Genomic DNA, 27,483 nt, shown 5'->3' on the forward strand with positions numbered 1-27,483 from the left:
TCGCCACAAAATGGCGGCGGAGCGCTGCGAGGGTGCGAGACACAGCAGGACACCGCTGAAAACACGCAGTTCTTCACTTTATTTTCGTTAGAATTAAAGATTTCGTGGCTGCCGACATCGCAAATTGCGCCGCGCTTCTGTTTTTCTTCGCGCGGTTTTCCAGAATCAATCGAACAACAGCAGATTGGAAATACTTAAAGGCTTCAAACCCCGTGGAAGCCCGCGACATTTATATTATTAAAGACAAAATTAGAAAAAAAAAAAAAATAATAATGCTCGTAACAATGTTTGAAAATGTATTCGCTACATCATTAGTCCGAACATCATCACATTTGTGTTTCTCTTCAAGTAAACCAGCAGCCCCCCGCTGTCTTGTCACACGAATCACAAGACGCCTTGATTTTAGATACCATGCAAGTCAGCACAAGAGCTGCTGCCCCAGACACTAACACTGAAGGTTTGCTCCCCCCTCCCCAGACAAAGGATCCCTAACCTCTTCTAGAAGTGGCAGTCTTCTCCCTCAGACCCCGTGCAGCTGGCGAAGACAGATTAAAAAAAGCTAGAGAGAGAGAAAGGGGAAAAAAAGAGAAAAAAAAAAACAACAGAAGATTAGCAAAAAAAGAGAAAGACATTCAAAAAGCAGGGAAAAGAGATGCAACATGAAAACAGCTGAGAGGAGAGATGAAACCTCTTTATGTGAGGTTTTGTATCTCATGGCACCTCGGACTTCTAGGAAATTACACAAGTAAAAACCTTTTTTCATTTAAAAGACTTTTAATTACATTCTAATGACCAGGAAGAACAACCAGTGGTTGACCTGTGGCATGGTGTTAAAAAAACAAAACAAAACAAACAAACAAAAAACATTAAATGCTTCTTTGAACATGTTCCAAAAATCACTGACCTGATGCTGACTGGTTTTGGGAGCAGGCACTCAACAGTAATGGGAGAAGTAAACACTCCGATTATTTTAATTTGCTTAAAAAAAAGAGCCAAAGAACTTTACAGGAAATAAAACTGTATTTATAGTGAAACAGAATACCTGAGAAAATACATTGCAATCGAGAATTTTAGCTGCCTTGATTGCTGGGTGAGGCTGCAATTTGGTGCAAGCCAGCAAGACTAATGGGAATGGAAGAACTGCTGGTGAGGTTTAGCACCGTCCCTAACACCTCCCTAGTGCAACTGTCAGCAGCAGTTTGCACTACACATGGTATTACCTGTCCTGGCTAGCTCTGAGGTGTGCTTATCATCCAAAAACTGGGGTTTAAAGGGTTTTTGTTGGAACTATTTGCTAGTACACATCCTGATCTTTTAGGATCTTTTAGCGGGGTCAGGACACATGGGTTCATCCTGCCTGCAGACAGTGCCTGTACGCAGTGCAACTGAAGGATCAGGGTCACAACAAGCAAGTCTGAAATGGAAATGAGTATTAAATGCCAGTCTCTAGGTAGCATGAATAAGCAAAAGAAAAAATAAAAGCAAATTAAGAGAGATAGGTGATGTCATGAAAATGACACCAAGTATGAAAAGAAAAGAATTTTCAATCTCTCGACTACGTGATAATTTAACTAAGGTGGTGTTCTCACCTTAAAATCACCAATAAATAGATTTAAACTGCATTGTTATTTCGCCAGCAAAAATAACTCACAGGACCTATTTCCACATTATCTGGGTGGAGAGGGACCAAAAGAAAGGGGAACCTATTAACTGCATGGGAAAAAAAAATAAGATTTAAAGTTGCAGTGTCCAAAAGCTTGTTAGGACTCATTTTACATTGTTTAATAAAAGCAATAACCACCAGTACATAGTAACGTCAGGTTCACAATGAGGATATAGGAGAGAGCAAGAGTAACGCCATGGAAAGGTCACAGCTGAAATGCTGTCACGTTTTATTAGACCCTGTGATTTAACAAGTAAATGAAGGTCCATTCCAGCCCATTGTATTCAGGGATAATTACTCAGTACAGAGCCATGGGTTACTGTAAAAGAAGGGCAAAGAAAAAAAAAAAAAAAAAAAAAAAGAAGTAAATGTTAACCAGAATTCACTGTCTGATGGAAGACTTTATTTAAAAAAAAAAAAAAAAGCATAAAAAATAAAAACAAAAAACACAAAATGATCCAGAAACACACACAGAAGATACCTGCAGGCAAACCACAGTTGGCACTTGGCCACTCAGTGAGCTCCTGGCCCCAATGAGCAAAACACCTCCCTTTTTAGTGCACATCTTGCATTAAAACAAGGCTTTTGCTGAATTAAAAAAAAATATATAAGAGGCAACCTGCCAACATCTGTACACTTCTGAACAGATGTCAGATAAAAAAAAATAAAGGTAACACTTTTTGCATTAAAATCAGAAATTGTTGGAATCGCTGAGAAGAAAGTCAAAGAAACATCATCATCTTTCTTCACAAACACTGATATGTACAGCAAGGTGACCAGCTTTCCCTGAGATTGGATCCAGGAAGTGCATCCAGCCCAGCACACTGAGAGGGCGACAAGGCAAGAGATCCTTCGTGACCCCTGCAGCATTCAGAGAATACTTAGTTGCAAACCATGGATCCAAGTTTGAAAATCCCCCAAGCCTGGGGATTCGAGGTTTGGATTCAAGCCCTCACGCCTGTGAGGACATCAAGTCTTGCAAAAAGTCCTTTAAAATGATTTGAGTCGCGCATGACAGCACAATGGGGTAACGATGGGTTAGACACAACAAATTAAAAAGGGGAGGGGGCAGCCAGTCTCTTGAGACCACCACGCTGCAGCGCTGGGTTGCATTCACAGCAGTCCCACGACAGGCACGAAATGCACGCCGCCAAGCAGCCGCGCTGTCACCATGCAGCCCTCGCACAAAGTGGAGGGGACAGGCAAAAAGCTGAACAACTGAGCAGTGGGGACGCTAGTCCTACAAGCGCTTGGCAGCCTGCTATTGACCAAAAGGGGAGAGGTATCAGCCCCGAGCATCTCTTGCCAGTTCCACGTAGGCTGTTGCTGAGCTTTTCACAAAAAAACAACCATAACCCAGAACAGCCAAGGGTGCGGGCTGTCGCTTAAAACAAAATGGTGAGCACAGTAAGGGAGCAAGGAGTAAAGGTGAGCAAACAGGCACAATGGCATAGCTGCGTGTTAACCGAATGTGGGGGCATTCGCTTCTGGTGTGAAGGGAAAGGTTCTACAGGAAACCCGAACTGAAAATGAAAGAAAAAGGCAGATTAATGGCTTCATGGATTAATGACAAAATTAAAAAATAAAGTAAGAATATAAATATGTTTCCTAACACACACACACAAAGGAAATGTTGCTAAGTGTTAATACAGTTTAATTTGACTACAAAACATGCTTTATGCACGCACACATGCATACACACACACATACTCAGCAGTGGGATGAAACATTTCTGTTCTAAAACAATCCTATCACAGTTTTGCAAGCTGCAAGACTCATCAACTGTGGCTTGTTTGTATCCTTGCAAAACAGTGGAGCCCTGCAATACTTACTGGATCAATATTGAGAGTATTTTTCTGAATTCTGGAAAAGTACCATATATACATATTTAATTTAGCAAGGACAAACGCCCATTGAAAAAGGCACTGCCTGCATTTGTATAGTGGAAACAAAGAACTTCATTTGATTCACAGCCCAGTACACAACAGTGTACAGTTACACCGCCTGCCAAGAGCAATCCAAACCCAACAAAAATCAGTAATGTTCACTCTAACTGCACTTTAGCCGTGCCTCCGTACTCAGCACCAGCAATGAACACTGTTATTCTTTGAGCTTATTTTTCAACATTCGTACCCTGAAAAGCAGGGAATTGTTCTTTTCATTGTTACAGTTACTGCTGGCAGCAGAGGCATTCATTCTACCAGACGACTGCAAGCTCCAGTTTGAGTCAGTGCAAGACCCTTCTGAAGCTCTTCTGTTAAGTGGAACACCCCACTGAAATTAAACTCAAATGCCTCTCACTAACAGCGTGATGTTGAGGTGCTATTCCACTTCTCTTGGTGGAGACAAGAAGGAAGGAATCCTGGAATCAGCTTTTTTTCTATTTAAGGGCAGACCCTGAGTCAGTTTGGACTGCATCCTGTAAAACCAGTAAAAACTAGCCCAGGTTTGTCTGCGGGGAAGGTGGACTAGAGGCTGAGGTTTTAGGGTTTTATAGTTTAAATGCTGCTGTTCCAACACGTTCCTTCTCAGGGAAGTGTGTCTCACACTAGGGGTGCTGTCGCCCTCACCTTGTTATTGTTGCTCAGTCAAGAAGCAAGACATTTCCATAAGAGCTTTCCTTTTCCTCTCACCAGAGAATCAACAGCAAATTAAAAAGGCTCATTTAAACACGCTCAGCCCAGCTATAAGTAGCCCACTGCCATTAGCAGTTTAGCTAATAACCCTAATGAGGGTCCTCTGCCAGGCAGGTGCATTTCTTACACAACTGGGTTTAAATTAGCCTTCATTTTACAATAGCTGTTGGCACTTCACTCTGCAGACTCTTACTTACGGTGCGGTTCGTTAACCCTTTTGGACATCCTTATCTGTTCCACGAGCCTGCCCATAACGATGTAGCCACCTTCTCTCCCTGCTCACATCAAGGCAGAGACACTCTGGACAGGCTCACAGCGTGACACTACTGACAGGGCTCTGCTCCAGCGGGAACTCCCTGAGCCTTGCCAAAACTCCTCAGAGACTCAGACGCTGGCCTTAATCAGAGGCAAAGTGCTCTGGCAGGCTTTCTGGACGCACATTGAGCACAGCCTTACCCAACTGGGCACACTGTGCATGGCTCCCAAACGTGTGTGTCTGCACCTGTCTGCTACAACTGAATATCCATCCATGGGATCCATACCCCTTTGGACTATCAAAAATGACATAAAGTCTCTCTGTCTGTATTCAGAGCCTTCGTTATTTGGTAAATGCTCAGTATCTCTGTGATTCTGGACAAACAACTACAATCAGCCAGCAGGTGAGTACTTCTCTGGTTATTTAGCAGTGGTTCCTTAACACACACACACACACACACACACACACACACACACACACACACTTCTTTCTGTGTTTCTCTGGTGCGTTAGGACAAATGAAAGCTCTGGTTTGGACAGATTTTACTATCTGTTGGAAGGGGGAGGGATGTTGAAACCAGTCTCGCATCCTTCTTCACCTGCACTGTGACTACAAGAGAACCCTGCACCTTGCAGGGGTGGGAGGGATGGAGAAGAAAGGGAAGAGACATTTTCAGGGCTAGCTGGGTTCTGTCATCACCACGTCTCCATAGCAACTATTGCCATGGTATCGACATGGCCTACGTGATTAAAGAATATCATTTATTTCTAGGGGAGCTAGAATAAAGAAGACAAAGCCAGCAAAATGCTGGAAACATTTAAAAGGAAAAGGACCTAATCCTTATTTTCCCACATCCCATGTCCAAATACTGAATCTCCCTGCATTTTACTCTGTGGAATTTTTAATGATTGGCTTCAATGCATCCTTTTTCTACAACTGCATATGGAGAGAGACTGGTAAGGCATATACAACAAGGGTGAAAGCAGAGGAAAACAGGGGTGATAATATTTTTAGGCTTCTGGACTTGCACAGGGTCTGCATTTTAGGAACTGTAACTAATCCCACTGTGAGGTCTATATTAGTTAATGACGCTTACCAGGACAATGTGCCTCATGCACCATGCAGCCAAGAGCAGTTAACTGTAAAACAGCATACATGTAAGAACTAATAATGGTGATGATGATGCAACAATAAAAAAAAAAAAAAAAAAAAAAAAAAAAAACAATTTATAATTAAAAAAAAAAAAAAAAAAAAAAAAAAAAAAAAAGAAACCAAGTCACAATTAGTACAAATTACTGAGCTTGGGCTTAAAGAAGCCTCTGTGAAAGAAAAAGGCTAGTGGACTGACAGTTATTATTAAACAAGACATGATTAAGCTACTGGCTTGTGAAATTCAGGGATTGTTATAGAGATTTATGAATGAAATAAATACTGAAATGAATCATTAAGGACAACTGGAGAAGTTAGAGCAAAGAAAACATCACTATTTTTAACACAGCTGTTTTCCTGGAGGAGAGAGACCTCCTATTACCTCCCCAAGCCTGAAGCAAGCACTGGCCCATCACTTTCACAGTTTACTGTGCCTCAGACTTAACCAAGAAGGACAGTACCGATGTGTATTCATATGGATATGCATGGTGTCAAGGATGCTTCTGAGATCAGAACTGCTTCTAGGAACAAGTGTGTAACCTGGGCCACAGCTACTACTCACTGATACTACAGGGCACGTTGTTCCCTTTTCTGCATTCCTCACCTAGACTAATCTCACGGCACACTGCAGTCCTCGGAGTGCAGACAACTGAGGGCTCTGAGCATTAAAAGAACTTAGTTGTGTATTCCTCACATAGTCCAGGCTGTCCCCAGTCAGTCGCAGCCTCCTCAGTTTGCAAAGATATTAAAACCCCCTGAAGGTAATTCAAAAGGGCAAATCAAAATAGGCAGTGGAAAAAGGAACAAACAACCGAGAGAAGGGCAGGAGCACTAATTGCTCATCGCAAAAGAATGTTGACATTGAAGCAGTTCCAGCTCAAAATGAAAAGACTAAAATAGGATCTGATTCTGGTTATTGGGTTTTTCCCCTCCTGTCTCATTCGATTCCTAGTTTAACAGTCAAGGACTATTTTTCCTGACAAGCGGTCCTGTCAGCTATCTGGGCATGTGCCATATTTTTCATATTAAAAGCACTTCTCCATGTACTAAAAACTGCATTGTGCAGGCAAGATCTTCTGGGTTTGCTTCAGGGATGTGCAGAGAGGGGATTCTATGGCAGTGATGTAAAAAACACACACTTGTTTATCCGCACACTGCTCTTTGTACACATGCTAAAATGGCACAGCCCTTTACTTCGGATAGTGTACCATAGTGAGAAGAAAAGGAACTCCTCATCGCTAGGTGGAACAGGAAAACTATTTCAGCTGTACAGTTGGGTTGCTCTTGAGGAACTGCAGAACATTAAGAGCCTGGGATGGGCACTGCTGAGAGCCCAGACAACAGGACCGTGACCAGAGGCTGAATCCTGCTGCACCAGTCCCTGGCATGAGGAACCTTTCTCAACCCATGCATTACTTCTCACTCTTTCTGTGGAGGGCAAAAAGTTGGCTTAGGGCTAGAGAGAGTACTGACACTTTTGCAGCCTTACGTTTTGCAGATTCAAGAATTCCAGACTCCCTGAATAATCTCCACTGCATAAACTTTTCCAAACCTATTCAAGACGCTGGGACAGGACACACTCCTCTCTGGGGGTGGTGGGACATCCCCATTAATCACACCCTAACCTTGGCAGCCAGTTTTGTTCCACCTCATTACAGGCACTGAAAGACCAAGGGAAGAGCAGGGAATCCCAGCAAATGGAAACAAGCTCATCCTCTCCCATGCTGTCAGCAAGCAGCGAGGGAGGTGAGTACTGTGCTCGCTGCTCCTGAGGATGACAGATGTAAAATGCTTCCAGCTACTGTTCAGGCTTACTAGAGATTACATCTGTCTGCAAACCTTCCCCTGATAAGGACTGGCTAAATTGGAAAAGAGCTATGAATACCCAGGAAAACATGAAGAGAGAACCATTACTGAAAAGCAAATACCACCAGGTTAGCAACTTACTTTTTTCTTTCCTTATCTCTTTTAAGAGTCTGCGATCCTCCAGCCTGCTGAGCCTGAGATTGGAGCAATTCAGCTGCTGTCTTCCTCTGTTTAAATGCATTTACTTCATCATCCAAAGATTTCTTCTTATCCTCTAGCTTCTTTTTTTCATCCTGATGTAACTTCTTCAGACGATCAAACTTTTCATGCAGCTAGAGGGAAAGGAGAGAGGTGAGCATTACTTCAGTTCACTGGAGAAGAGGAAGATGGAAGGCTCCCATGAGACCTCGGATACAAATATCTGTTGGTCTCTAGATCATCTCTAGCCCCCTGAGCTGAAACTGCAGAGACAAAGGGCAGGGAACAGTCTTCTTCCAAAGCAGCCTACAAACCAGGCAATGCTCTACTGAGGCACCGTTGCAGACTAACAGCAGAGGATTAGGAGAGTGTAATCATAAAAACATTTTAATCGACTTATTTTTCTTACCGGAGGTCTCTGCCTTATTCGTCTTTAATAGGCCAGTACATGAATGGATTTTTGTGCAAATGGATTTATTCCTTTCCCAACACTTAAAGTTGCATGGGTATATTTTTTATATAACAAGGTTACATCAGGGGCTTTGTTTCTCTCCTTGAATTCTAGCACACCACAGCTGTCTATCAGAATCACAGAATAAGGCACTTTCATGGTGCAGTAAGCTGTACACTGCAATCGTTGCCATCTAGTTTTGTCCTACAGGATGAACACCTTGATGTCCCCAGGATCCCATGTTAAACTTCAGACTTTTTGATGAAGTTCTAAACTACAATGCAGAAAGTGCATTGCTAGCAGCTGCCCACTTGGGAGTAGATCTATCACCCACAACCACCAAGAGACAAATACTGTAGTCTTCACCTCTTTCTCAGCCTCCTTCAGCTCCGCTTCTTTTTCCTTGACCCTCTGGACAAACATTTGCCTCATTGCTTCTTCCTTTTTCTGCAGTTCCCCCAGAAACTCATTTCTTTTGGCCTCGTAAGTTTCTTGTAAGCTAAAGAAAAAGCAAAGTCCAATGACATGAGTGGGGACAAACTCTGCTTCCCCTGAGCCGCTCAAATCACGCCCTCATCATGAAAACCACTGGATTTATCTGACCTGGCAGGTTTTCTTGCCACATTGGCTCTTTACATGCTCTCTCAAGGATGCATGCATTCCCACACACACAGTGCATCCGCCAGTGCCTCCCTTGAGCTCCCCTGTCTATTCCAAGGATCCCACCTGAAGGGTTTGCTGTCTGGATCGGTGTCCTTGAAACCCATCTCCTCCAGTTTACACCGTCGGTACAGCTCGTAGTGGCGTGTGTGGGTCTGTTCACGAAGATCTTCCATGTTCACACGGATCAGCATCTCTCGCAGCTTCACAAAGTCGCAGTGAGCTTCATTCTCCACTACGAGAAGACATGATAAGGAGTGAGACAGGGGTAGAAACAAAGATCTCTTCCCATAATCCCCACATCTATTCCTCCAACAGGTTTAACAGCCCTTCCAGAGTAAACTGTTATTATAGGCCTGACACAAGGATTTGAAAAGATAACCCCCCAGAAGATACTGAAATCCAGCAGGTCTTTGCTCCTCTTATCAGAGCAAACCCACTGCCTCCTGGGGGAAGTGCCACCATCCATGCCATAAAAATCCCAGGTCTTGACTCACCCTGCACTGTGCCCCAGGGGTACTGACGAGCTTTCATCATTTTGTTTCCTATTTTCATCTCCTCTGTGCTCCCGATCACTGCAAACGGCAAGTGGGCCTGGAACACATTTAATGCAACCCTCGTTAGTCCCCCTCAACTCCGGCTGACTCGACAGCACGCGGAGGTCAGCACAACCACTGAGCACGACAGCCATTACGCACAAGCTACTCTCGGGGAGTCTAGTCACTGGCCACTAGCCCAAGACAAGGAGGGAGAAGGAAGGGTCCTTTTTGGAAACTTTGTTAGTGCTACCACGCTACATCCTCTACCTGGCTGATCCTCCCAGCCACGTGACCTCAGGTGAGATGAGCCAGTGCAAGACTAGCATCAGAGAGGCAGCTCCAACAACACGCTGCGGGGCTCTGCCTGCGCTGCTGTCCCGGGGGCTTGCCGTGCCTGAGGAGAACAACTGCACAAGCACAGAAGCAATAAAAGAGGTCTTGGAGCCTTCTTGATTTTATCCCACCGCTCCCTCGGCTCACAGCAGAGCACAAGACAACTTGCTCTGTCAGATCAGGAGACCAAAGTGCCTCCCTCCTTCACCCCCAGGATAACAGCTTTCCTCCCTGTCTGCTTCAGCCCTGGTGAGGAAGGGCTGAACACGTCCCTCCAGCAGCTCAGCTTCTGCATTCGCGTGTGCCCTGAGGTCTGCCCCAGGCTGTGCTGGGAAGGACCCTGCATTCACTGAGCTTCTTCTCTCAGGTCCTGAGAAATCCAAAGGAGCTTCGATGGCTTCACAAAATCCTCATACCCTGCTCATACCCTCAGGGAGGGACCTTGGGGACGGGGGAGCACAGCTGTAACGCTACCTCAGCCATGTCTCATTATGCTCTTCAAGCCAAGACATACACACCACAGGGTACGGTTGTTACAGTACCCGATGCTTGACCAAGAGCAAAAGGAATTTGCTTGTTGTAACCCAGAAACACAAAATAGTCCTTTTTTAGTGAGAGTTTAAGATACTTGCCCAGTGCAAGTTCAGCAGAGATGGAACAAAAACACTGCCAACACCACTGCTCTAGGCTCAGAAGACCTCACTGTACGTTCCCCTCATTCCCCAGACTCAGGCAGCCAAGCAAACCCCTCAGACTCTGCTATCTTTCCTCATTTATCTGTTGTGCAGCGAGATCTTTCCCCACCTCCGCTTGCTCCTAGGAACTACACTGCATTCTGCCAAGCTACAAAGAAGTCAAGTGGAAGGTTTCAAGAATTAAAAATAAAGTTGCCAGCTCCCTGCACCCACCCCTTCTGCTGAGTTCTGCGCAGACACATTTGTTAGCTGGATGGAGCCTTCAAACTGCACTTAGTTCTGGGCAACCAAAAGTGCCCCAGGATGCCAATTACGGGGAAGATCGGTGACCCTAGATCGCTCACAAGAGCAGGTGGAGAAGCTTTAATTCCACAGGTCATCTGAAACCTTGGACAAGTTGGTAGCAGCCAGTTGAAGCAAAAGATTTCAGAGGTGACATTTTCTCCTTTCAGAGTGTGGCTCATACAGTAAAAAAAAAAACCACCAACAACAACAAAAAAAACTGGCTGCAAGCACCCACAAAGATGGTCTCTTCAGCTTTCATTCCCTGGCCTTGCAACTCTCACACCGGGAACACGACAGCATAAATGGGGCTAGCGGTCCAGCCAGTGGGGCTGTTCTGGGCCACACAGGCTCTGAGCACCTGAGACACTCTCCACGCAGAGTTACCTTTGCAATCATGCTGGAGAGGCCAAGCAGCAGAAAAAGAGAAGTGATCTCCCAGGTAGAAGGGGATCTGTTTCTCAGCAGAGGGCTGTCTAATTGCAAAGCATGCGTGCAACTGGTCTGCACCTGTGTCCTGGTGTTGGAAGCTCTGCAATGCTCCAGGTACTGAACACCACAAAGACCTCCTCCTCTCCAGGCCTACACGGTGCTGTTGCCAGAGGAAAAGCCACTGCAGTTTGTGACACCTGAGGCCAGCCAGCACGTGGGCTGGGCCCAAGCTGCTCCCCATCCAGATCATGGGATCATGCCAGTATTTGCTAGAGGCAAAGAGGGCTCCCCTTTGGTGACACCTTCCTCCACAGGCCACCAGAGCTGCCCTCTTCCCATCCTGCTGTTCCTGGGTGAGTTTCCAGATTTCCCTGTTGGCTTCTTCAGGCTGTCCGCAAGGAGCATCCCTTGGCTGATTTCTCCAACTGCTCTAAATGCCTTTTGTCTGTTTCATACTCAGGTCTCTGGAGGAATGAACTAAAGGGATGTCCAAGTGACAAACTGAGCAATGGGAGCAAGAGGAGCAACCTGGAGCAGTGGCAGAAACTGAACCTTGCCTGTCTGTGGGCTCGGTCACTACGAATGGTGGAGTCAGTTCCTCCATCACTGTCAATTGTCTGGCTACTGCCTTCGCCAGGGAGAAAGTGCTGGTGATTTTCTTTTTCCACAAGCAAATTCCAGCTCCCACCACGTGGGACAGCTCATGTGGTTGCACATGGTTTCATTTAAACAGCAGGTGCAGGGAAAACATATTAATCGGTCATTAGACTAATTCATTCAAAATGGAAAAGCCAATCGGGAGCTGAAGGAATAGGAGAGCTTGTTTTTCTTATTATGATTTAAGAATAAAATCCGGATGGGTGGAGATCCAAATAATTTTGGAGAGTGTTTTCAAGTGGTCTCCACATCTCTGAACTTGTAAATATCGGCACAGAGAGATTATCAAAAAGACCAGATCAATTTCAGGCAAAATCAGGCATCTTGTTCTGAAGACTTGTTTAATCTGATTATTTGCTAAATACTCCACTTGACGCCTTTGTTCATGGTTAAATACTTTTCTTTCTAATCATGATGGCACAGATCTTAAATCTTCAGTTCATCAATTCCTGTCACATCAGGCAGTGTTTTGTTTAGTAAGTCAATTCTGTATGCAAAATACCCTGAAAAAAATTCCTCATGCATGCAGCACAAGTGAATATAATAAACTAAAATTCACATTAAGCAGTGAGTTTGCATATTTTAAAACCCATTTTTACTTTTCATGGAAAAGACAACCAATGCAGATCATAAGCAAAACATTAAGTAATCAAGAGACCAGTCTCAATTTTCTCTGCAATTAAAAAAAAAGGGGGGGGGGGAGTAACTGATCTAGAATGTTTGCTGGTCAGCAAGAAGCCCTACTTTAGTCCGAAGACTTCATTTATAACCTTTCAAAGATGTTGATCTGTAAGAGGCAAAGACAATGAAGCTTTCTGTAGAGAATTACAAACATGAAGGTTAAGCCAACTGACTGAAATAAAAGTTTTCCATTCCTCAATTTCAAATGTGAGTAAAATTGGCAATTTAAATTACAAACCTAAATCATCGCATCCTGGCTTTTTTATTGGTCTCAACTCCGCCATCTCCTCATCTCCTGACCTGAAGCATAAGCAGATTTGTTCTCCAAAAAATCAGTATTTGGATACCAGTTTTCCAGGTGTGCAAAACTGTCTTGATTAGATTCAGATTCCAGCCTGCTTAGTCCCCATAAAGCTGGTAATTATGATTTATATCAGTTTAATGGAGGATTTAAAAAGTTGATCTCTGTGCAGCAGCTGACACAATCCACAACGCCTACAACCTGAGACAGCAATTCCCTGTCAGGAGACATGGAAATGACCGAAAGCAAAGATAAGCAGTTTGCCTCCACCCTCAGAAGGGCCAACGGGAGAGGACTTCTCCCTTTGTCATCACATCTCTGGTTCCTTGAGGACCGAGTGATATTGTATCTTCATTTCCAGCAGTAATTTTAGTCTGGTGCAGTGAGAGCACTGAGCAAGATGCCAAAATTACTCTGACTAGGAATTAACTTGTGTACTCTGTTTTTCACACACTGGTGGTGCATGGGACAGAAATCCTTGACTGAATATGGTCAGGGGCTAAGGAAATATCTGGGGGAAGCATCATATACCTTCTCTCTTTTCTTATGTACTCCAAGAGTGACCAAGAGCAGATATTTAGAGATGAGAGGGGCCTCTGGTCCAACCTTTGTATTTTATGGCTGAATTACAAATTTCTCACACCAGCACTTGGCTGTAGCTCAAAGGAAGCCGTTGCTCTAACCAAGCCTCACTGCATCCCGCTGCCCACCCATTCTGGCCAACAGCACCATCTTTCACCAGAGCTGCAAGGCCAAACCAGACACAGGACCCAGCTAAGTAACAGCGGATCAATAACAAAAGCAGATCAATAATAAAACAGCAACTCAGTACACAGGAGGAGTACCAGAGCCGGCCAGGTAAAGGGCTCTGCTCCAAAGACAGCCACAGCCAAGAGGAAACACCTTGTAGAGGCAGAGCTACACAGGAAACACCAGTCCAGGAGAGCAAAGCTGTTTGGTGCGGAACAGTGAAGTGCCTGACTGTAGACAGTCTGCCCCTCACAAGAGACAGATAATATTCCTCTGATTAATTCATAACCCAGGACTGTCCTCGTCCTGCATAGCCAGACCTCACCATCTGTCCAATTTCCTGCATGTCTCTCAAGATTTATGCGTTAGGACAAGGAAGGGGTTAAAAACCATCTGCTTTCTTACTACAAAAGCCTGACAGAGAGGCCGTAGTCTATCACAAGGCTCTGCTAACCGCTACACAGATGGGATCCTCTGTTTTTAAGACACAAAATTAAAGGGAAAATGGATTTAAGAAACACCCTGTTATAGGCCACCACCCCTACAGTGAGAGTGCTGAAGTGCTCTGGGAGAGGAGGGAGTGCTGGGTCACTTACATTCATTGTCCCGTTTATCTCTGCCACCGATTCATCGTCTGTTGGGAACTGGTAGATCTGAACCCCGTTGCTGACCAGCTCACTTGTGATTTTAATTTTAAATTTGGTCAGCTCGCTCTTGGAAATGGCATCTGATTTGGCAATGATAGGAATGATGTTGACCTAGAAAGGAACAGAGAGACAAGAAGTCCTGAGCTTTGCTCCAGGTGGTTTTTCCAAGTCTACAATACAACTTACAAAAAGTTAGAAAGTGCTTAGTAAGTCTACAGGATTTATCTGCCAACCCAGCCATCTTCACTAGCATAAAGGCTAAGCAGAGTGGGGAGATATGCCCTAGAGATACGCAGCAGTATTCCCAACATGAGCAAGGTGACCTGCACAGTACCAGTTCCATGTGCCTACCTTGCTGTCAAGCTTCTTCATTGTCACCAAGTCCAAGGATTTCAGTGAGTGGCCCGTGGGAGCAATGAAGTACAAGCAAGCATGGATCCGGGTGTCATGGTAGTTGTGCAAGACCCTCTTTATCTTCAGTTCTTCTTGCAAGTAGGCTTCAAACTGAGCATCGATGAACTCAACAATGGGCTTATAGCTTCAGTGAAAGGAAAAAAGGGTTATACGTCATCTCACAGTCAGAGAGGTAAACAGACAGCACTCCTTTGCACGTTTTTTAAAAACAAGCTGCTTGTTAGATTTCACTTTTCAGGACCAATTCTCTGACCAATTCGAATCTGCAAATCCCTTCTGAGACCATCTGTAATACAGAGCCTGTCAGCCTTGCAATGTAAAGGGCATCAGCGCATCTTAAACAAAACTAAAAAGAAAATCTAACAGACTCTGTTTGCAACAAAGCAAACCCCATCTGTGAAGATGCACATTGGACAGTGCCTGGTGGAATCACACACCTCTTAATTACCACGCTCCAGCCCTGCTGGGACGTGAGCTGCCAGAGATAGTGCCCCAAATTACATTTCACTGAACATTAATCGTGCGTCCTTCGGCAAGATGGAAGAGCCCTGCCAGAAGTGGTTGTTAAGCCAAACAGTCACTAGACCATGCTAGTGGTTTGGTCGGCAGCTTGCGGTCAGCACAGCACAAGGCAACAAGCACAGAAATGCCCTGGAGCTCTCAGCAAGCCCCAAAAGCTGAATTTGGGCAGAAGGCTGCTGGCAGGCCAGATATTGCTCTGACAGAGTATGAAAAGCTGCTTAGACAGCTGGAGCAGTGCTGACACACCGGCGTCTCTCTCCTCTTTTCTCCCTGTCCCATCCCAAAGAGAGGACAAAGGCAACTTGTAAGAAGGAAAGAGAAGAGCACAGTGTGGCCCAAGAAGGGCACAAGAGAAAGCCAAGCATGAGAAAACAAGGTCAAGATACGGCCTCTCTCCCTCTTCACTTACCTGTCCTCTTTGTTGATTTGATCCCCAAAGCCCACTGTGCTCACAATGGTCAGTTTGAGGTTGACATTGCTCTCTTGCAAGTCGTAGGTACTAGACTTGAGCTGGACCCCAGGCTGCGAGTGAGATGCTGGGTCACCTTCAAACTTGGTGTTGAAAAGGGTGTCCATGAGGGTGGACTTACCAAGGCCAGTTTCCCCTGTTGGAAAAAAAAAAAAAAAAGAGTTGAAATGTTTTGTTGAATATTAATATGGCTTGCCCTTTCAGCATCCAAACATTAACAGGGGTGAAATTGTAGCAGATGAAAGCAGATCTCATGCTCCAAAGGGACCGTCTGGCAAGCAGAAAGGCATGTACAATGGGAGGCCTGTATTCCGGGCAAATTACATTTCACAGTCTAATGGCCATTAATATCATTACAAAATAGAGATGAAAAGAAAAAGGTGAAAAGGCAAAGGGGAAAGCATCACTCAGACCCTGCAGAATCCCATAACTACACTACAGAAGATCCTGTTTTCATTAAAAGGTGTGGGGGGTGGAAATGGGGCTTATTGCCATCTCCAAAAAAAGACTCCAGATTAATATTTCTGCAGCCACTGAAATAGCTTCCTTCAGTGCAGAAACAGAGCTGGTTCCAATCCTACAGCAAGCTGTGCAGATGGTTTCTTGTACCCACAACAGCCTAATTGGGAGCCCAGCCTTCTAGAGCAGAAAGGACATTTTCTGCAATACCTGGTTTCCATATACTAGGAAATATTAGGCTGCACAACTTGATCAACACACAGAAATCTGCTTCCAGAAGTTCTGCAGCATTCAACTTCTATTTGGATCCCATCTATCAATGGGGAACTATTTCCTTATCTGGCAGGAACAGACAAATCCCAGAGACCAGCCTTAAATTTGTTTTAGATACATCCCAGGGAGAACCAAACAAACCCCTCCGTGCACCCATTCCGCCAGGCAGCCTCCCTTACCACGCTCTGACTGCAGAGCCAACTTCCCCAGCTCACAGGACCTGACTTTGCACCGAACCTATAAGCAGCCTGGTTTGTTGCCCCGTGAGGACTGTGGTATTTTGGGGAAATGGCCATTTCTCAGCTACCCGTCTGGTTTGTGATGAAGCTTCAGCAGCCAGATGAACCCCCCCCCACTGTGCAGGCTGCTCCTCCAGACTGCCCCGGGACCACAAGGAGCCTGTGTCTCGGTGAAGCAGCCTTCCCTCCCTCCCTCCCTCCCCATCCCTCAGCTCCCTAACAAGACATCATCATTTTCCTACTTTGCTCGGAAGAAAAGAGCTTCTTATTTTTGTAGGCTTCAAGTTCTGCAACAGATCCAAACTTGCATGAAACGCCCGATTCAATAAGGGGAAACTCCTCCCCTTCTTCCCCCGTCCAAATCGCTGCGCCTCACCCCTGCAAGCAGGCAAATTCCTCTCTCATGGCCCCAGCGGGGACTTCTCCAGCTCAGGGCAAGGCAAACCTGCAGTGCTCCGGGAACCACGCGCTCTCTGATCGCCAGGATCACACACCAAGTACCTTTCCAGAAGGCAGAAAGATTCCCTGACATCTGAAAGTCAACACACACCTCGAGCTGCAAAGCTAATAGTGTCACAGATGGATGCCAGCTTCGGCCAGAAGTCCAGCGGTGTTCACACCAACCTTGTCTGCAGCCCCAAGGGGAGAGGAGAGAGCCAACATCGGGTGTGCAGTGCTACAGTCCTGCTGCGGTCTGGGCTTTTAGGGCAGCATTTGTCCCCGGTGGGGAGAAGGTGCACAGGGCATGGAGGGCCAGAGCATCGCCACGGTTTGGATGGGGATTTCAAGAGTTAAGAGCAGAAAGCCTGCACGACCTCGCCAGGCCTTTTGCAGGGATTCCAGGAAAACGTCTGTGTAAAAAAAAAAAGACCGAAATCTAAACAGCTTGAGAAGGCGGCAGCATTTCCAGAGCTCCTGCCAAGGGTTACTGCCTGGACGGGTGGGACGGAGCAGGCAGTCGGCTGCCTGCAACCCTAGTGAGGACCGGGCAGCTGGTCCTGCTGGGGAGGCAGCCCCAGAGCGGCCCCACACGTGTGCCAATGCCCCACGCACTCCATCCCGTGGAGTAGGAGTGACTTTAGCTGTCTGGGGGAGATGGGAGAGGTGCAGAAGAGATGCAGGCCAATTCTGAAGGCAGAGCACGCTTCTATACTCCATCTCCTGCACGCTGCACAGGGCCAGTAAAGGTGACGCCGAATTCCCACTCTGAAGTTTTCATTTTAGAAGGGGAAGATGGAAACTGTTAAGCCACAATGCCGCAGGTGACAGCTTCCCATCCAAACACCTACGGCTTTGTGTTTGGAAAACAAAACCTCCAGGCACTAACGCAGCATCGCAGATGTGAATCCCGCACATCAGCAATCCCAGTCCAGATAAAGCATGGTTTAACCCCCCCTGCACAGCACAGCATCAAGAGCTGCCAGGGAAGAGGACGGAGCAGAGCAGAACAACTCTCAGCTAAAGGAAACGTGGCACTAATGCTAGCAGAGCGATGTGAGATGGTAACGCCCTGAATAAAGTGCTTTGCTGTGTTAAACATGACCAGAGCCGGGGAACAGCGATGCTTTGAAGGGCAAACGGCAAGAACAGAGGATTGCTGAGCCTCCTGGGAGATGCTGCCTGACACAGAGGCAACTTTCTGCTAGCTGGAAGATGAAAACGGTGCCAACTGCTTCTTGTAAGGACGGGAGTCCAGATGGAACAGATGTGCTGATGAAAAGGACAAGCAGTCTGTGCTCGTTCCAGCCAGCAGCGCTGGAATCTTCTCCAAAAAAACAGAAAGGATGAATGGGGATTAAGGGAGGCAGAATTACCGTGGAAAAAGCAGCGGTGTACGCAAATCGAGCAAGAGGCATCCTTGGCAGGGAGATTATTTCCTGATGTCAGGCGTAGAGGCACACATGGGATTTGATCTCCAACACTGCACTTAAGCTCGATGTGATTCTGCAGCGGTCTGCTCTCCTGGAGCAGGGCTGGCAAAGCGCTGCGGGGAGGACAAGGTAGGGACGGTGACCTTTATTGTTAGAGCTCGGCGCCAGGAAGCTCGCACAGCCCTTGAAACGCAGGAGCATTGTGCCTTTCAGCGCCGGGTGGATTTTAGCTTTCAAGTCTGACGATTTTCAGAGACGGGGAAATTAAAAAAGAAGGAGGTGGCAAGGGAGACCACAGCAGTCAGATTCTGGATGTGTGGCATCCCCACGCCAGCTCACCCAGCACTGGGTGAGACAGAAAGGGCCCACAGCCCCAGCACCACACCTGCTGTACACGCTGTGAAAGCCCTACCTCCTCTTCCTTTTAGAGCCTGATATGTGCCAGGGGAAAGCAAACTGAACATATCAGGCAGAACAACAAGTGACTGCTCACTGCCCCCCTTCTCCATCTCATTCAGGATTTAAGAGACCCTCAATCAACTCTGGAGGAGGTCAGAAGAGTCCTCAGAGAATTCAGCTGTTGGAAAGCACGGAGCGTTTGAACCCGCACAGAGTCCTTTCAGGAGAGAGCAACCCCTGTCCTTCACAAGATTAACACCCGTGGCTCCAGATATCAGATAATTCCATCCTATAGAAGATGTACATGCACGCGCAGCCCATTCGTGTGAAGGAACGAGAAGTAATCCGATGTAGCAGGTTTGTCAGGACGAGCCCTGAGGCAGCACAGCCTGATAAGGCCATCTCTCATGGAAAAAATAGCTTTTTTCATCTGACAGCATGCCATCATAAAGCAAAGGCTGGGCTTGCGGGGGGCAAGAGCAGGAACACGGGCCCACGAAAGACGCAGAAGCACCTCAGAGGAGCCCAGGGCCTCCCAGCCACCGAGCAGACACGTTGCTGCCATCTGCCCCGCGGAGCAGCAGCTTTTCGGTTGGAGAAACCCTGTTCTCAGCTGGTTGCAGCGGTGACCACAAAACCCATCGTTTGGCAACTCGCGGCACCACAGCTCCTCACCCCCCAGAAAGCCGCCTGCCGGAGAGCTGAGGGCAGCTCTGCACGAGGAAACCCGTGTGCATCCCACCCTTCCCCTGCTGCCGGTGCTCGCTGGTTTGGGGACCCAGCACGTGGACTTACTGCCTCTTTAACACAGCCCCCTTGGGGTGACACCTCAAATTCCCTCCCACCATCACTGAGTCCGGGGTAATTCCAGCACACACCGAATGCTGGGAAGTAATAAGCCAGAAATGGTTGGGTCCAGTTTGAGAGCTGCTGAACGCACAAGGAAAAAACACAGGAATCGTTCTTTGTGAGTCCTCAAAGCTGTAGTAGAGCCCCTGGGCAAAAAGAAGGTGTTTCCCCAGCAAAATAGCAGTTTCTCATTGCACTGACTAGGCTGCTTAGGACAAATCCCTTGCAAATCCTGGGAGGGAGGAAGGAGGAAATTCCTGCTCATAATGGGATGCTAGTCTAATACATCTATAATCTACCCCGGCCAAAACTGAGAAAGTTTACCAAATAAAAACCTATTCTTCCCCTCCTTCCCCCACCTCGCTGAGCAATGCAGTCGGCACAGAAGGGCTCAGCCATTAAAGACTGCTCCAGCCTTTGCACTGAACTAACACACAGCCAGCATTTTAGCAGGGAAGCTTCAGGGAGAAAATGGCTGTGCTGAGGAATAAAATACCAGAGAAACCATCCACAGCCCCTAAGTTCTTCCGAGAGCTTTGCTCGTTCACTCTATCTTTGGCTTGTCTGAAAGGGGAGACAGCTTTCAGCATGAGAACAGCTAAAAATTGCTCTAATCTGGACGTACTGCTGAGAGTCGCTTCTGAAGCTTTCCCCGGCTCCTCCGCTGGGAGCCGGAGGAATCAGTGGCTCAGCTCCAGCACGGTGCAGAGTAAAACTGTCGCTGGGCTTTTCCTCCAACAAACTCCATACACAGCTGAAAAATGGGGAGTAACGAAGTGTCTTTCTGTCGTGTTTAGTGGCCTGACTGCAGCATCAGTTCGCCTACTGCCGGTTCTGTTGGTCTCGATCCTCGTTCGTTCTCTGTTCTTTCAGTTTTTCACCCCAAACTCCTGCTGTACAAGTGAGACCCAGCAGTCTAAATGACAGATGGATTCTCGAACCTTTTCTGTTCTTACTCCAGGATATTTAAGAGTTTAATTTTGTTACCACAAGTTAACAGAGGCTCTTACAAGCCACGTTAAAGCCTAAGCTCATCAGCTAAAAACTTGCGCATCTTTTTCTAAGGGAGCTTATTACTTTTTTCTATTAATTTCAAGATTTACCATGTCTGTGTTGTTACCATTCATAAAAGACTGAAATTAATAACTAATGCACATTGATCTCAGTGAGCCCTTGTTATTCAGAAGAACAAGCAATTACTGCATTCCTGTTCTGCCATGCACAGAGGAAAGCAGGGGTATTCAACTGCTTTCCAAACATCCAGGGGAACACTTAACCATGGGAGTCATCTGCCACTGCACCTATAACTTGCAGAAAATAACACAGCAGCTCAGTAAGTGCAAAAGGAAATACAGTAAGGCTTTGGTTTTGGGACAAGAGTTTCACTAGGTCACATCTCATTCGTGTACAGTGGAAATCACCTACTGACTCAGCCTGACAGTGACCTCGACTTGTCAGCAGAGTTTAGCATCTCACAAGAATGCCATTGTCAGGGAAAGTTTTCCTCTCGGCTCCATTTAACAGGGCTCTCCACACTCTGCTCCTCTCATCTCAAGCTCAACTCTGGGTCCGTGCCCTGTGCTGGGACTCAGGAACAGCACAGACAGCCTTTGTGCGGACACAGAGCTGACCACCAGCAGAGACGAGTGCCCAGGAGCCATCAGCAGCTGCAGCTCTCCCCTCTGTCATGCCAGGCACTGCAGACAGGGCTTACCCCCAGCGGCCACACATTCCTGTTCCCTGAGGCATCAGCGCATCAAAACAATCATCCTCACAGTGGGGAAGACCTGTGAGAGGGGCAGACACTGCGGGACAGACACCAAGTCCTGCAACAGCGCCAGGGCCCAGCTCAGATGCATACAGCTTGGCAGCCTGGATGGCTGCATGACCAGCTAAGGCTTGGCCAGACACTATTTAATTCAAGAATGCACAGAAAGGAGAAGAAAAAAATAGCTTTTAGTGCTTTAAGAGGAGAATGACTGGTATTTTGTTAATATAATTACAATAATAACTGAGTGTCTGATCAAACAAGACCTTAGAACGGAGTTCTCTGGCATGAATACCTATTTTCTTTTAAAAACACAACGTTGAAACATACCAGGCAAATAAAGATCATAATAAACGCGTGGGACTTGAGGCATTTCATTTCTGTGGTTCACTGCTTGGTAGAAAGCCATACTGCATAACCCCAGCAGGGATTTCCCAGGGCACCACTAAATCTTGTTACTGAAAATAGGCAGAACAGGGGAGTGGAAATTCAAATCAGAGCTACCTTGTTGATTCTATTACCTCTAAGCTACATCCAGCTGCAGAAAAGCCCTTTTCAACAAACAGAGCTTCCCAAGATGGAAATACTCACCCACACACAGGATGTTGAAACAAAACCCATGATTAACTGACTTATTCACCAGCTGGTCAGGCAAACTGTCGAATCCCACGTGTCCAGAAAGGGGGACAGTACGACAGCCTTCACCCTGAAATAATGAAAAATACACAGTCTGTCATTTTCAAGCAAAACCCACTTATCTCTACGTGCCCTTAAGACCTCCCAAGTAGAATAAAGTATAGAGTCCACGCAAAGATTTGCATGTATATTGTAAATCTTGTGATAAATGTAATCAGCATCCATCACTCTTCTCCAAAACAAATGCAGAGAGCACAAATCAAACACCCCATTTGCCCTACATGAGAAGGTAGCCCTGTCGGAAAAGTATTGAACTGTGCAGAACACAAACGCAAACACAACTGCTGAAACAAGGAGTTGACAAAACATTTCTATCCCAAGAAATTATGTAGACATTCAAGTCTCACCTTATACCGAAAACAAAAAGAAACCCCTGGGCGAAGGAATGTATTAGCAATGCCTCCTCCTGCACGCCTATTGCAATGCACATTAAAACTTCAATCACAGAAACGAGCTAGCAACAATTAGGGAAACTGTACCTACATCGGTAATTGAACGGCCCAAACACAGCCTGTGTACAGAGAGCTGTAGGAGAAGCAGCAGAGCATGAAGCCTTTGAGTTACCAAACGCAGCGCTATCTTCCTTGCTGTTGCAAACATAAAACTCTCAGACTGCAAACAGGAGTCTGTCCAGACTTACAAAATAGCCGTTAACACCAGGAGCCGCAGGGGTCATTGGAGGAAGCTGCAAGGAAGATGCGAGGCCAGAGCCTGCCCCAGTGGTGAGAGGGACGAGCTCCAGCCCCTCCATGCCACGCACCCAGCACAGCCGCTCGTTAACGGAGAGGGGCTCCGAGACGCTCACCTGGCCACCAGGGCCTCCTTACCTCCCGCAGCCCCACAGAAAGGAACTTCTCTCTGCAGATCACACTCTTTTTTCTTAAGAACCTATTTTGGTGCCAAACGCAGAAAACTCCCCTCTGGCCTTTTAAGCGCAACATCAGCTTGCAAGAAATATTACAACCATGAGGCAGCAATTTATAGGGGTGTCATTTTCAACTTATTCTTTCAGGATCCCGTTTCCACATACATCAAAAAGCTTGTTTATAGGGACAGGCATACTGGTTTTCCTCTTTTGTTAACAACCCTAGTGTTTTAGGCTAGCAGAACGCCCCCAAGGACTGCATCTACTACTCAGAGCTGGTGTGGTGTTTTTTTTTTTTCCCCAAATGCGAGGCTCCAACTACATTTCATCCATTAACCATATTTACAGCCCTGTGATGTGTAAATATGTTTCCACTAGCCGTATTTTGTGTATTAGTCTGATTCTTCCTGCCAAGATGCTCACAAATACGGCTCTTTGTTAACTCCTGAGCACCTTGCCTCTGGACAACACACTAACCAGGAAGGCGCCCTGCTCACCCAGCAGATTTTGGTTTTGCCCGCTGAGGATGCATATCTGAGGCCAACGATCCACAAACTGAGAGGTTTTATACGAAGCAGAGGAAAGGGAGAACCAGAAGACTGTCAGGCACACAGATTTTGTGACAGCACATCTCGACCCTCCTCCTAAACCACCACCAAGGCCCCAGCTTTGGAATATCTCGTGGTGGGGTTTTATCCTCAGCAAGGGAGCAGCACGGTCCTGGTGAAGAGTCTGCAGATGAGAGAGAGACCCACAGACAGCAGCCTTCCTGGGGAAGGAGAAACATCCAGTGTATTTTTAACACTCAGCCTTAAAACTGCGCTGTTGGGAGATTGTTTGAACACTACTCTCTGCAGGAAGCGTGGGTGGGTGTGTAGGCTCTCATTAAGAACAAATCTTCTCCTCGTCCCTAAATATAAGCGTGATCCAGATGGAACAAAGTAAATGGTGAAAGTTAAGCCCCTCTCGGCTAAGAGGAGGCATTTATTGTCGCGCCGAATTCAGCCTGCGAGTCATTTCCTGTACCCTGGTCTTCCAGTCACCTGTGGTTTTATAACGCAGTTAAACCACGCTTCGCATTTGTTTCAGGTCAGGAAACAAGCACGGCAAAATCTGATTTTCAGTCGCAGCAGCTCAACCTCCACGCTAAGTACACAGCCAGAAGGTATTTCGTGCTGTACTGGCTAACAATCCAAAGCCTGCCAGGTCCAGGCATTGAGAAATCAGGCATGTAGAAAAAAAAAAAAAGGAGAGAAATGATGTTTTATTTTATATTTTAAAAAGAATGACGCTTCTTATGGTGTTGACACACATCAGACAGTTGTCAGCAATTACCGAGCCTCTGGAGGAAGAAGAACCATTTTCTACCTGATCCCCCAAGAAACAGGGCAAGTGATCAGTCTTCACATGCCACGAGGTGTCTCTATATCCAGAATGCTGCTATATATAAACAGCACCATCATAAACAACATATGAACACGGCGATTAGTCATACCGCCTGGATATTAGATGCAGATTTGAATTACCTTGTTGAAAATCGAAGGAGAATATGTTAAGCTCAGAAAACAATTTGTGCTGAAAAAGTGTTCAAGAGCTGCCATTGTTTACCCTGAAAAAAAACAATGTTTCGGTTCAATTTAAAATGCATAAAGAGGTATCAGCAAGGGAAGCGAGGTTTAACTGCTGCCCACGCTGAGGCTTTTTCCGCTAGCACCGCTGAGCGCTGGATGGCTGAGAGCCCTTCCATATTCTCTGGTTTAAAGTTAGCATCTTCTTGGCCTGAAGACAAAGACGGGAGTATCTGGGAAGCCAGTGTGAATACTGGCACTGCACCAAGACACCAGATGCCTTTTTTTTTTCCCATACACGCAGAGTGACCCCCCTAGGATAGAATGGGCTGTTGTTGCTCGGGAGGAAGCAAAGCGTGTTTGCCACAAACACGATGAAAAGAACAAAAAGAGCAACACACTCTCTTGCTGCATTGCCAGGCGGGGCTATTTCAGAGCGAAAGTAAAGAGTAGCCTCGTGTAGAAGTTATTGCAATTCTTTCCCTCTCTCTGGAGGATCTGCACGCCTTCTGTGACGGTTTCTCCATGCCACGGGAACTGCTGCTGCCTGCTCTAATTCTTACAGAGATGTACCTCAACAGCACGGAAAATACAGAGAAATTAATTACCCCAAGCCAAAAAACCCTGCACATTAAAGGCTCGTTTACAAAAACAGGCAAGATTTAGACTCCAGGTGTTTGAATCTCTCCAGGATGAATAAACGATTAGAGAAAAATCTTGCTGAACTTGCATCTCTGCCTTCTTGCACCTCAGGTACAGCTCCTGGGACGTCCTCGGGGCGCCAAGAGGCGATTGCTGCTCCATGGGGATGAAGCAGGGTGTCCTCTCCGAAATGGGCAGCGTGCTGCTGCTCACTGCAAGCATCCACGTGCCGTATTCAGGATGGTTTTGGTGGCCTGTACCAACAGGTATTACGAAAAAGGACACCATGGCTAAGAAAAAGCCTGTTTGGCAGTGCTCAGGCAGAGCACAAATATAAAAAATCCTACAGCTCTGAGCCCAGGGGACCCAGCGTCCAAACGAGGCCTGTGCAGCAAGAAAATGCTCCCCAGCCCTGCAGTACAACACTTTTTCTGCACTTGATTTAAAAGAGAGCTCCTGTTTGGGACACTGACCAACACCTCGTGCTTCTGACACCTCTCCCCAGCCAAGAACCATTTCAGACACCGAGGCCTGGGAAGCTCCCTTCAGAGGGAAGCTAAACAGACCCCAAATTCGGGGTTTTTCAGACCGTATTTAAGTAAGAACAACATCAGATCCCTTCCCATGACCTCGGCATTGTGGCATCCACTTCCCCAGACAGCATTTGGCTCCGATTAAACAACAAATTAGAGCAACGCTTGTACCAATTAGCTCTCACTTGTACAAGTGTGTAATTCCCTTATGCAATGAGGGAATTACCCAGCAGACAGCAAAAACATTCCCCATGAAACAAATGCAGTGCAGGGATGTAAAGTGAAGGTATACTTTGTGTTTCTTCTTGCTCAGCTGATAACAAACCATCAGGGTGAATATAAAAGAAAAACAACAAGAGAAGCAGAATTAGTTCTCAATCAGCCACCAAGGAAAGCGAGAGGGATCTCCCCAAAACTCCTGACCACTGACCGCTCCCTTTGGCTGTATCGCATCCTTCAGCCCATCAACGTTCACAAACGGACAAACACGTCCAAAATTCCCAAAATTGCCTCCAGGAGCGCCCAGATTACCAGGACGTTAGAGCTGACCGCTTTGCCGGCCGCAGCCAGGACCCAGGCTGACAAGCCGCCGGTCTGGGTGAAGGCATTTCTCATTTCTTGCTGTCACACGGCTGGTTTTTGCTTTGGCCTCTGAAGAGAGGCTGTGCCGTAACGTAATTCATTCCAGGTCAGCAGCAGATGTCTGGAAGTCCTGCACATTATCTGAGGAAAGCCTAACGCTCAATTTTCTTTAAGACAGGGGAGCAAGTGAGTCACCGTACATACCTTGGCACAGCGCACAAGGCAGTGGTTATGTCCAGGAGGAAATAACACCACGAACCGGCAAAGGACAGCCGCATCTACCCGCTCGGCGAGACTTGGTCCACGCAAAAGCCACGCTTTGAAGACGAAGCAGCAAGGCGCTCGTCCCAAGCAGTGTTTCCGTGCTAAGGCACCAGGCAGCGTGAACCCAAGCAAACCACTTCCACACGCGGGCGCGTGACGGACGCCTCCTCGGCGGTTCTGTACCGAGCACGGAGGTGGCTCGGCTGCCGCCGCTTCTCTTCTGGATAATTCTCTGAGGACGGACGGCCGGGTGGATGGACGGACAGACGGAAGGCTCTGCCCTGAGGCAGCGAGGGGTCCCTTGGGGGACGAAGCTGCCCGACTTGGTGCAGCACGAGGCCCTGGGATGGCGGGTTTGTGAGGAGGGCAGGGATGGGGATGGGGATGAGGCTGAGGATGAAGGGCACGGCGAAGGGCCGCGCTGCCGGCTGTCCCCGCCGCCAGGCGATCCCCGCAGGGCCGGGGGGGGGCCCGGCCGCAGCCAGCAGCCCAAGGTCACCGGGCACGGCGCTGCCCGCCGGGACGGCGACCGGGGACACCGAAGGGACCGGGGCACGGATCCCCGCACGCAGCCGCGCTCCCATCCCCGCACCCCTCGGGAGCCGCCCCGCTCCCCGCAGCCCCCCTGGGGCACACCGCCCCGGCCGTGCCGAGCCGTGCCGAGCCCTCCCCCCCGTACTATCCGGAGCCCCCCCGGCCGGTCCCGCTCCCACCTGCCGCGCCACCTCGGCCGCCGCCATCGCTGCGCGCCCTCCTCACGGCCCGCCCCGCCCGGCCGGGCGGCTCCGGGCGCGCCCACGGCGCCGCCTCACGGGGGGGGAGGGCGGGCACACGCGGCCCCTCCGCCGTCCCCTGTCCTCCCCGCTGCCCCTCGCCCGCCCCGCCGCCCTCACCGGTGCGGGCCCCTCCCGGTGCCGCCGGTACCGGCTCCGCC

The 27,483-nt window shown here is 47.5% G+C and overlaps 1 protein-coding gene across 5 annotated transcripts; it reads right to left on the reverse strand.

The window, feature by feature from the left end:
- Nucleotides 1-56: 56 nt before the first annotated feature.
- Nucleotides 57-27,386, reverse strand: SEPTIN6 (septin 6). Of its 5 annotated transcripts, none has more exons than XM_035323444.1 (11): nt 27,263-27,386; nt 21,991-22,105; nt 15,482-15,677; nt 14,488-14,674; nt 14,086-14,247; nt 9,317-9,413; nt 8,886-9,054; nt 8,526-8,658; nt 7,652-7,842; nt 5,652-5,719; nt 2,045-3,186 (listed from the first exon to the last, which is right to left on the reverse strand). In XM_035323444.1, exons 1-11 carry the CDS (start codon nt 27,287-27,289, stop codon nt 3,125-3,127), a joined length of 1,407 nt encoding a protein of 468 aa, XP_035179335.1. In that variant the 5' UTR covers nt 27,290-27,386; the 3' UTR covers nt 2,045-3,124. The 5 variants fall into 5 exon arrangements, with proteins under 5 accessions (XP_035179338.1, XP_035179336.1, XP_035179335.1 ...); XM_035323448.1 differs by having other exon boundaries at nt 5,652-5,694; nt 27,263-27,289; XM_035323447.1 differs by lacking the exons at nt 2,045-3,186; nt 5,652-5,719 and adding an exon at nt 57-559 and having other exon boundaries at nt 27,263-27,289.
- Between the last annotated feature and the right edge of the window lie 97 nt (nt 27,387-27,483).

The sequence above is a fragment of the Oxyura jamaicensis genome, chromosome 4 (genome assembly GCF_011077185.1).
Source record: "Oxyura jamaicensis isolate SHBP4307 breed ruddy duck chromosome 4, BPBGC_Ojam_1.0, whole genome shotgun sequence".
NCBI lineage: Eukaryota > Metazoa > Chordata > Aves > Anseriformes > Anatidae > Oxyura > Oxyura jamaicensis.